The sequence below is a fragment of the Nerophis ophidion genome, linkage group LG20 (assembly GCF_033978795.1).
Source record: "Nerophis ophidion isolate RoL-2023_Sa linkage group LG20, RoL_Noph_v1.0, whole genome shotgun sequence".
Lineage (NCBI taxonomy): Eukaryota > Metazoa > Chordata > Actinopteri > Syngnathiformes > Syngnathidae > Nerophis > Nerophis ophidion.
The window spans coordinates 46,114,957-46,126,382 of NC_084630.1; the positions used below are offsets into that span (position 1 = coordinate 46,114,957).

The 11,426-nt window shown below is 40.4% G+C and overlaps 1 protein-coding gene across 4 annotated transcripts in view; it reads left to right on the forward strand.

Annotated features, from left to right (window-relative positions):
* Positions 1–11,426, forward strand: part of rgl3a (ral guanine nucleotide dissociation stimulator-like 3a) — a 37,754-nt gene that overhangs the window by 25,715 nt on the left and 613 nt on the right. For 2 of the 4 annotated variants that reach the window (XM_061881384.1, XM_061881387.1), the window contains 15 exons: positions 1,448–1,492; positions 1,660–1,829; positions 4,330–4,472; positions 4,565–4,876; positions 4,988–5,091; positions 5,816–5,900; positions 6,309–6,377; positions 6,618–6,701; positions 6,821–6,853; positions 6,946–7,067; positions 7,151–7,246; positions 7,502–7,637; positions 7,758–8,033; positions 10,980–11,094; positions 11,171–11,426. The exon at positions 11,171–11,426 is cut by the window's right edge and continues 613 nt beyond it. In XM_061881384.1, the coding sequence (XP_061737368.1) occupies positions 1,448–1,492; positions 1,660–1,829; positions 4,330–4,472; positions 4,565–4,876; positions 4,988–5,091; positions 5,816–5,900; positions 6,309–6,377; positions 6,618–6,701; positions 6,821–6,853; positions 6,946–7,067; positions 7,151–7,246; positions 7,502–7,637; positions 7,758–8,033; positions 10,980–11,094; positions 11,171–11,325 (1,945 nt within the window). In that variant the 3' untranslated portion in view covers positions 11,326–11,426. The remainder of the gene's footprint in view (positions 1–1,447; positions 1,493–1,659; positions 1,830–4,329; positions 4,473–4,564; positions 4,877–4,987; positions 5,092–5,815; positions 5,901–6,308; positions 6,378–6,617; positions 6,702–6,820; positions 6,854–6,945; positions 7,068–7,150; positions 7,247–7,501; positions 7,638–7,757; positions 8,034–10,979; positions 11,095–11,170) is intronic. The other 2 variants (XM_061881385.1, XM_061881386.1) reach the window with 2 other exon arrangements.

Consider the following 11,426-nt stretch of genomic DNA (forward strand, 5'->3'; position numbering starts at 1 on the left):
GAAGGTGCAGCCTGAGTCCTTGAACAAAATGGTGTCTATGCTGCAGCTCAACCAGTAATACTTATTAAAAAGTAATGTAGAAATTAGAACACATTTAATATGCGCTGCTCAGGGCACACAAAAATCTACAGGTGGTCCTCGGGTTCCGAACTAGTTGCGTGACACTTGCCATCATTACGCCACAAGTTATTTTGTTAACAGTCACCCTCATTTTTGTGCTGCTTGTGGCAACAGGCTTGCTATGGGTTTTGGTTGACGTCTGTTAAAGTACACTATTGGAACATTTCCTCTTTTTTCACACAGAATTCTGTACAGGATATTAATTATGTGTTACCACCCACATAATATCTTTTTTATAAATCAGCCAATTCATTTTCTTGAAATAATTTCCTTGATTCCAAAAACATGCAATAATTATTTTGTATTTGGATGCCATTAAGGAGGAAAACATTGTAACATGGGTGCAGTCTCATTGTTGATGTATTGTTATGATGACATTTATTCCCAACGGGGACATTTGTCTGTTTACATTCTCAAGGCCGAAACCTCTGCAGTCAGCAGGATTCAGAGTATCACAAGACATTTCCGTAGAACCTAGAATTCTAGAGAATCCACACCTGGCATCCTTTATTATTCTGTCCCATTACGTGGTGTAAACAAATCAGCAGAGGCTACTCAGTTCTACAAGAAGATGTACTGAAACAGTTTTTGTCTTTATTTTAGCTGTTAAGTACTACTTTTAATTAGTCTTCAATTCTCAAGAGTTGGATTCAAGTTCATTTTAAGGACAGCTCATTCTGTGACTGGTATTGAGCGGGACTCCCAACAGTCTCCAGACTGTTGTAGCGGGAAGCTTTCTGAACAAACTGCTGGCCATCATAGACGATGCCAGCAGTGCACACGGATGTCTGTTCAGTCACCGGCGGTTTCTCCGCATGAGCAGAACCAACCAGACACAAAACCTAATTTGTTCCCCGTGCCATCAAACTGTATGACTCCTCACTTGGAGGAAAGATGGGGAAGAGCACAGGGACATTGTGCAACACAATGGCATTCTGCCTTAGTTTGTGTTATACATACAATTGTATTCTTACTTTATAATTCTCTTTTAGCTATCACCTGATTACTCTTTGTACTGCACGGCAACTGTCCTTTATACTGGAACCTCAATTTCCCTGTGGGCACACCGAAGATATCAATAACGTAATCTTATATCATCTTTTTTCTGTCTAACAATAGGGTTGTGATTTGCGTGTCTTCGAATATTAATGTTAACACATGAGTTTGCAAAGGTACAAAAACTGGCCACAAATTCGAAATATGTTTTTTTTTTGTGGTGATGTGTGAAGTGTTAATGAGGAGGTGCTGAAAGGAAAAATAACTAAAATAGTGATTTTATTAAATGATCACAAACCTAATAACAGTGATTGTTTTTATTTTCTCACAGAGATGACTTAGATACCTGCCATGACAACACTTTCTACCCACAAAGGTAATCACTTATTACTTTAGTTTGTCATTTAAAACAGATTTGACATTCGTATCATTATTAGTCTGATACCTCTGCATTAACATTTCTCCGCCTTATTGTATCTCTGTATGAGAGCCATGACGACAATTCCATAAATACTAATTAGTGTTGACTTTTCCTCTCCTCAGTACTCTACTCCAAGTGATTAGAATGTGGTTAATAGAATACAGTGCAGACTTCAATGAGCCTCCCAAGTACCAGGCCCTCCGGCTGTTGTGTGCTCACCTGCGACGTCGCCTTTGCTTTAGACGCTTGGCTCAGACTGCGGGGAGTCTGCTGAAATCGCTCCAGGAACAAGGTACAGGTGCCTGACTACAGACTCTTGTATTTTATAACAAGACACCTACATTATTCACTTACCATCTATTGCATTAGACCACAGGTGTGAAACTGAAGTTAAGGGCCAGATTCAGTCCAAGAGACACTTAAGGCTGGTGCAAAAATGTTTTAAGTCCTAAGAAATGTTTTAGTCTGTGTAAGACCCACACATAAAGATAAAAAATGAAGCATTGAGCAGTTTTGCGCAAACACATAACTGTGCCATCATCGAGCCAGACTTGAGTCCTTCAATCCCAAAAGTTTGCGTGAACCAACACCATCTATAGCGTTTGGCATATTGATCTAAATATCAATATACATATAGTATTGATACCAAGGTTGATGTTGTGTGATAATCGATAAAAGCATGGTGGGGTCAATACTTTTTTTTTTTTTTTACAAATTATCTCCTTTACGTCAAGCAAATTACTCAATTTCCCACAGAGTTTATGCAAAACAGCACATCTCTCGCTCTCTCTGTCTATGCTGTTCACTCAGGCATGCTTGCCCATCTCATCTACTGACTACTAATACAAATGTTCATAAATAGCTGTGTGAAATAGTAATTATTTGAGTGGTTTTGTTAACATTTTAAAATAAATATTTTTGCTAAATAAATGATAAATGGGTTGTACTTGTATAGCGCTTTTCTACCTTCAAGGTACTCAAAGGGCTTTGACACTACTTCCACATTTACACATTGACACACTGATGGAGGGAGCTGCCATGCAAGGCGCTAACCAGCACCCATCAGGAGCAAGGGTGAAGTGTCTTGCTCAGGACACAACGGACGTGACGAGGTTGGTACTAGGTGGGGCTTGAACCAGGGACCCTCGTGTTGCCCACGGCCACTCTTCCACTGCGCCATGTGTTAAATTGTTTTTTTTCTAAGATACTAGCGACGACACTAAAATTTGCAGTATTACCCACACTTAGTGAAGCAATAAAGTCCAAGAAGAAACATAACAGAAAAACTGGCAATATAGAAGAGATCATACAAGAGGATGAGATCATTTGATTTGGGGATTATTTTATCAGAAAAATCCCAAACTGAAAAAAGAAAAGAAAAGATTGTAAATAATCATGGCGATGGTGTGAATATGAAACTTTATAATTTACAATGCCAGCTGGAGTTTAGTAATTAAAAAAATAGCCCCAATGTTTTTTTAACTTCTTTAGATACTTTCTAAGACAAGCTTGTGGCGTAGGCGTTCCTCAGTGATCAATACTGGGACCATAATTGTTCAATCTTTATACAAACGAGATTTGTTCAGTTTCAAAGGACTTAAAGTTAGAATTATTTGCAGATGATACAAATGTGTTTTGTTGAGGAGAGAACACGCAGAAGCTAAAAGAAGAAATTAACAAATTAAAAAGATGGTTTGAAAAAAACAGACTATCCTTGAATCTCATTAAAACTAAAATAATGCTATTCGGTAACAGTAGAACGGAAAGTCATACACAAACAGATGAAGTAAACATTAAAAGGGTAAAATAAAACACATTTTTGGGTGTAATAATAAATGAAAAAATGAACCGAAAATCTCATGTAAAAACATACAACATAAAGGAGCAAGAAACACATCAATAATGAATAAAGCAAAACATGTTCTGTACCAAAAATCACTCCATATTCTCTTCTGGTCACCAGTTTTACCATATCTGAGTTATTGTGCAGAAATATGGGGAAACAACTACAAATGTGGGCTTCATTCACTAACTCTGTTACAAAAAAAGATCAATTAGAATAATACATATTGTTGGATGTAGAGAAAATACAAAACCCTTTATTTATTGAATCAAAAATATTTAAATTTAGTGACTTAGTACACTTGCAAACAGCTAAAATTATGTACAAAACAAACCTTGACCTGCCCAAGAATGTTCAACAATTCTTCTCAACTAAAGAGGAGAAATATAATCTTAGAGGAAAATCTAATTTAAAACATTTGTATGCACGTACAACACTTAAGACCTTTTAGCATATCCGCATGTGAAATCAAATTATAGAACCAAAGCACCAATATGATTCAGTTTTAGAGACTGTTCAAACTACAAGTATTTACAAAGTACAAAGAAGAACAATAATGATGGACGTCTTGTACATTTTTTTTAGATGATTATTTTTGTATTTAATATTTGTGCTAAGTGAAAACAAGACATTGAGTACATCTAATGCATACCTATTAAATGTTGACTCATTAAAAAAAGGCACCCAAGAGGGCAGGTATTTTTGAAGCGATACAATGTGTTGCTTTGAAATACTGTATGAGTGTTCCTCTATGAGCCCTTGTACAGTAGTTCCCTTTTGTAAAAGCTACAGGTGTGGTTCACGTTGCATTGTGCATATGTACAGTAACTAAAGTGTCAGGTGAATGTGTGATGTCATGTTGTCAAGGTGATGAATAATGTCTTCTTTGCACTCTTTGACACCGTCATTCATGTGTGTGTGTGTGTGTGTGTGTGTGTGTGTTTGACAGATTGCAGCCGGTCTGCACCAGTGGATGACATTGACACAATGCAGCAGGACCACAGGGAACTGCTTTGCAAGGAGGAGGACAAACATTTCTTTATAAACTTCTCTGTCAGGGACATAGCAGAACAGCTCACCAGATTGGACATGGTGAATTTTCTCACAAATCATTTCTGCCCTCTGTGAAATCAAATCAAATCAGTCTTTCACTTCACTTGCTACGTCCATTGTTTCTTTTACAGGAACTATTTGTCCATGTGGTACCTTTTCACTGCCTTGGCTGTGTGTGGTCACAACGGGACAAGAAGGAAAATGGGAATCTGGCACCTAGCGTCCGTGCTACCATCTCCCAATTCAATGCCGTCACCAACCGTGTCATCACTTCACTGCTTTGCCCGTCCTCTCCATGCCCCTCCACTTCCTCTCCAATCTCATCACCGGGCTCTTCTTTGCGTTTCCTCTACCCTTTGAGCACCCCGGGTTCGCCTCAGCCCTTCCAAACTGGTCCTTCCTGCAGAGCACGTATCATTGAGTGGTGGATCACAGTTGCACAGGTCAGTTGGTCAGTGTTAAAATGTTCATTTCCAAAGTGACAGAAATTTATGGCAAATTGTTTTGTCTCATACTGCTCTTTATTTCTCTTTTCTACATACTTTTTTTTGCAGGAGTGTAGGCGATTGACAAATTTTTCTTCCTTGCGGGCCATCCTCTCAGCCCTGCAGTCCAACGCTGTGTATCGCCTCAAGAAGACCTGGGCGGCTGTCAGCAAGTAAGCTGCCTGCAAAACATACTCGCAAATCACATAACCCTGCCAAAGCTTCAACGTTTTTGGATTCCAGCACTGCATACACATAGAACAAACTACATACATTTGATTCAAGGATAACATATAAATGGTAAATGAGTTATACTTGTATATTGCTTTTCTACCTTCAAGGTACTCAAAGCTCTTTGACACTATTTCCACATTCAGCTATTCACACACACATTCACATACTGGTGGCGGGAGCTGCCATGCAATGCCCTAACCAAGACCCATCAGGAGCAAGGGTGAAGTGTCTTGCTCAAAGACACAATGGAAGTGGCGAGGTTGGTAGAAGGTGGGGATCGAACCAGGAACCCTCAGATTGCTGGCACAGCCACTCTCCCAATCCTGCCACGCCATATGAGTCTCTGTGGCGTTGTGAATAGGTTTCACTTCCCTGTGGCCCTAAACAGGATAAGTGGTGAGAAATAGCTGCATGGACATTTTTAGAAGGTATTATTTTTTGTCAATTATTGCGTCAATAGAATAATTGGAACAGGCAGATTGACATCAAAGTCTGTTGGAAGGAAGTTGCACACAGACAAATATAAATATACATTCCTGATGAAAACATAGCTCTCTTGGTGGGTGTATTTCAATATTTGTCCCTATAATCCTGTTTGTTTTCATTTTGAGCTAGGTTTGAAAGTATGTTAATTGAGATATTTTAATAACAATTTTTTTTCAGGGAAAGCTTGGCCACCTTTGACCATCTGTGTGAGACATTTTCTGACGAGAACTGTGTGCTGGCCACCAGAGAGATTATGAAAGAGGTAACACTGATAGCTTTGGAGATGGGTTTTCTAGTTTAAGTGAAGTCAAGTTGTGTTGATTACACACGTGTAAAGAATGACATGCAACATGAAAAAAAACTATAGTATGCCAAAGTCTTTACTATGTGGTTCTTTTTCTCCACAATAAATCAATATATAATATCCAACCAAGTTCATCTATTTCATCTAAACTAGTGTATTTCGTATTTTATTAGCAGGCCATAAAATGACAAAAAATTGAAATATATTGGGTGTGAGTCTCCTATTTGTCCTATACACACACTTTTTTGCACACAAAACTAGAACATTTATGCAATAGCTCTGCCATGTTGTCATGGCCCACACCCAGCACTCGTTTTCACTTGGACTTTCTGACCGCTAAAGTTAGCTGCTATTTTTTTCCTACAGGATGGGACTCATTCAGAGGGTGGCATCATCCCCAGCTGGAGGTCACCGCCTCTCTGTTCCAAACAAATGGTAAGTCACTGCTACCGAAACACCAGTCATTATTTGTCATCAAAATGAATGAATGTTAACTTGAGTCACTAAAGTCTGAAGGGTGGATGCCACTAAGTATAGATCCCTCGTACATTTGACTTTCCAGTGCAATGACAAGTTTGTTGGTTGCTAACATACAAAGCAATCACGTGGTCTGCACAGACTTGATCTGGCAGGGCAACATATGTGTTGAGTTAACTCTGTCTTTTAATTTGAAAGCAGAAAGGTGGTATCATACCTTACCTGGGCTCCTACCTGACTGTCCTCACTATGCTGGATACAGCTTTTACTGACACTGTGGAGGTGAGTAGAAATGATACATTCAACCTTACAGCTTGTAGTGTTTATTCTATTCATGGCAGTTACCGTGTACTGTACACATATGCATTTATGTAAGGCTGCTTTTCTCCTCTGTCCAAAAGGGTGGCCTGATCAACTTTGAGAAGCGCAGAAGGGTAAGTGTAGCCCCCTAGTGGTGGCTCAATTAAAATAACATTTTTCATAGACTTCTTGGTCTGAACTGTGCTTTCTGTAATGTGTGCTTTAGGAGTTTGAGATTCTCTCTCAGATTCGTCAGCTTCAGGCTTCCTGTTCCCACAAGCAGATTCCTGTTAATCCTCCCATAAGCAACTGGCTGAAGACGCACACACTCCTTACTGATCAGGAGAGGTCAGAAGAACACACTGCTTGTCTGTCACTAGAATGCCCAATCTAGTGCCACTGTAGCGCTGACTAACCGTCTTGTTTTAAAGCTATGAACTGTCTCGTGAGCTGGAACCTCCCGTTGATCCATGTCCTAGCTCTCCCAATTTATGGAGCGGTCGACTGCTGAATAAGAAGCTGCCTTTGTAAGTATGATCAAGACATCTTTATGATGTAGCATACTCAGCGCTGTAGATTAATAAAATTGTGTTGGATGAGTTTATATTTCTCAATAGGCCAATAAAATGTAAACTTATGCCTACTTATTACCTCTAATTTAGCTGTGAACCTCTCTGAAAGTGTCAAATGTATATGACAGCTGCTAATGCTACGTCATTCGTGCATTTAAACGCGACTGTGGTGCCATGTATTTCAAATATCTCCTTTCTGTTTGGGTGAAGGTTGCGCAAAAACAGCGACAGTTCTCTGGAGAAGACTCACACTGACCAGATCAGCGTGTCATCTTCCAGCTCCAGCGGCTCAGACATGGACGACCTCAGCGCGCCTCAGGCGTCCCCACTTGGACTCAAACTCAAGGTGTGAGTTTGTGATGACTATAGAAAGCAGACATACTTTGTGTTGCTCTGCAGTAATTGCATGTCATCTTATCAAGAGCTGATTGTTTAGAAGTATGTTTGGTTTCTTTTTCCCCTGTAGTCGCTCTCCAACTCCATGCACAACATCGCAGAGGGATACGCCTCCATCTCTTCCTCCTTCTCCTCCTGTTCCCCAAGTCTCTCCAGCTCCTCATGCAGCTCCTCTCATCCGGACCTGAGCTGCACCTCCATGGCGCTGAGCCCTGACTCCTCATGCTCCTCCAGCATGTCCACGCAGTCGGTGCAGCCGGTCTACAACAAGCAGCTTGCCGACTCATGCATCGTCAGAGTCAGTGTGGAGTGTATGAGCAACGGCAACGTCTACAAAAGCATTCTGGTAAGGACGAGCTTGTTGTCGTTAGCCCTAAATGACCTGTTGCTTTGACAACTGCTCTTCATTTAAAAATGAAGCCAATCCCCTTTGGCTGCATTTTCATGAAAATAATTCTCCAAAATTGTATATTCTATGACATGCACATTCTACTTTACAGTATTGTTTAGTAATAGTAGGAACTAAGGGGAGTCTGTTTTTTGGAAGTAGCCAACTAACAAACGTTTGACAAGGAAAGCCGAGAAAAAGGAAGTTTACATATTCTGTTAAGTATTACTGTAGTACTGAAGAAGACAAATGATGAAATCCAAACTGTCCATATTCATGAATATGATAATGATTATATTTACATCTACAGTAACTACAAAAGTTTGTATGTGTATATACTAGGGGTGTAACGGTACACCAAAATTTCAGTTCGGTACGTACCTCTGTTTAGAGGTCACGGTTCGGTTCATTTTTGGTACAGTAAGATAACAACAAAATAATATTTTTGGGTTATTTATTTACCAAATTTGTAAACAATGGCTTGATCCTTTTAACATTGGGGACACTATAATAATTCTGCCCACATTAATCCACATTAAACTGCCTCAAGTTAATGCTTAGATGAAATAAAATGATACAACTTTTCTACATATAAAAAGTGCAACATTAAACAATTTCAAGTCAACTCATCATGCTTAATTTATTACAGCATTAGGGAAGGCTGTAGTTGATTTTTATTATATAAATGTTATATTTGTATCAGCTTGTGGTAGCAGGGACCCTGCCATTCAAAACTAGGCTGCTACATTACTAATGATTCATGTAACTATAGCTGAAAAAATAGTACAATAGCAATAGGAGAGACTATTCATCCCTAAACACCATGAAGTTCATGTAGGCTTTATGATGCAGTTACATTATTATATACACTATCAGAGACAGAAACTCTTCATTTAACATAATGTCCTTTTTTGCTGCTTCAACACACCTCAATCAATACTGTCCGTAACACACACACACACACACACACACACGCACAAACCGCAAAATGAGCTAACATTACGCTAAAAGTTAATTAGCCTTCACCTCAACCCAGGACTGCGAGTGAGCTGAGCTGCAGTTTGTTTCTAGAAGGTCAACGGATTCATAGTGATGTTTAGAAAGTAGACTTAGAAGTGTTAAATATAATTTGGGGAGAGTCCGTTGCTCCCTTGCTAAAGACCTATCTGCTCGACGCTGAAGCGCTGACGACATGCGCTCTAAGTACGCACTGCTGATTGGCTTGTTACCGCTACGGTTGTAACCAATCAGATGATTGTGTGGGAGGGACAATGCATGGTGCTGTGTACAGAATTTACAGAATTTTGTCACGGAACTTTAGTTAGGTTTAGAGAGTTCGGGAGGCACAGGTTTGGCTGAATGACATATATATCCTGTGTTGTGGTTATGGCCCTAAGAAACTACTCTTGATCTTAAGGCATTCAATCAATCCAAACTGGAATGTATATTGTTTGTATTAGAATATGTTTTGCCTTTCATCCAAGTAGGGGTCACCAGTTAATGATCATAACCTTAGATTGGTCAGATCTAGTGTCTGCTTTCAATATACTGCTCTGTTGCTGATAAAAATCCTCCCAATTTGTCCGGGAGACTCGCGGCTTACAGAAGGACTATTTCCTCGGACGTCTGCTGAGTAATACCCATTCAACAAAAATAAGGGCGTTCTACGATGTCACTGTCTTTGCCGCCCTCCACAAACTGTACAAACTGCTTACCAATCAGGTCACGTGTTGTATGTGGCTTCAGCAGTCACACACAAACGATTGCAAGGCATTCTTGTTCAACAGCCATACAGGTCACACTAAGAGTGCCAGTTTAAACAACTTTAACACTGTTACAAATATGCGCCACACTGTGAACCTACACCAAACAAGAATGACAAACACATTTCGGGAAAACATCCGCACTGTAACACGACATTAACACAACATAATAAATACCCAGAATCCCATGCAACCCTCTTCCAGGCTACATTATACACCCCGCTAGCACCACCCCCCGCCCTCTCCTGCGTCGGTTGAGGTGTGTGGGGTTGGGTGTGCGGGGTTGGGGGGGGGGGGGGTTGGTGCTAGCGGGGTGTATAATGTAGCCTGGAAGAGTCAGGGTTGCATGGGATTCTGGGTATTTATTATGTTGTGTTACAATGCGGATGTTTTCCCGAAATGTGTTTGTCATTCTTATTTGGTGTGGGTTCACAGTGTGGCACATAGTAGTAAGAGTGTTAAAGTTGTTTATATCACAACCCTCAGTATAACCTGTATGGCTGTTGAACAAGTATGCTTGCAATCGCTTAAGGACTGTAATAGAGGTTTCACACAATACGTGACCGGCCAGCACGCACTTAGTGTGTGTAACAGCGGGCACAACTACATGAACTAGAAGATTTTATGGGTATTGCCATCATGGCCAGCCCGCAATGAGGCTGTCCGAGTGAAAATCGCAGTATGCAAACCTCAGACAATTTTAGGAAAAGGCATTGAGGTCAGAAACCTCCCGGTAAGTTTGGGAAGTTTGGCAAGTTAACAGCCGAGCCACACCAGAGCGATCAAGGAGCCGCGGGTTGCCGACCCCTATATATATATATATATATATATATATATATATATATATATATATATATACACACATACACACATGTTTCACACGATCACATCTGAAAAGTGGAAATGGTGTAATATGTTCCTGCAAACGTCAACATCCAGGGGAAGATCGTGTTTTATTATCAATAATTAAACACATTAATATATAAGGATCAGACTTGCATAAATATGTTTTCTATAATCAAATTCGAACTCCTCAGTGGTCATCAAAATATCAGGTGCCCAATGATTCTCAGCCCTATACTTTAGTTGCAGGACATTGCAGGTCCTGAATGTAAGACATGTCCTTGTTTTTGTCTGTCAGCTGACCAGCCAAGACCACACCCCTCAGGTCATTCAAAGAGCTCTTGACAAACACAACCTTGACAATTTCAACTGTCAAGACTTCAGCCTCTGTCAGATGCTCAACAATGGGAACGGTACCAATCACATTCAGTGTGGGTGTCAGTTCTACTTGATGAAAACAATACTTTATGATTGGTGTTTGTGTTTCAGAGCTCCACATCCCTGACAATGCCAATGTTTATTACGCCATGTGCACCAAAGCCAATTATGACTTTGTCCTGCACCCACGCTGGAGAAGCCACGGAAGACATCAGGGCTCCTCGTCCAGTCCTGGAACTCAGCCCGTGGTCCGCCGGCCCAAGTGAAAAGTGTAGATGCACACCCCCGAGCGACAAACTATCATTCTCGACAACCGGTATGTCTGACGGAAAGAAGGTCTGCTGCACATTTGGTCCTTTGAACTTCC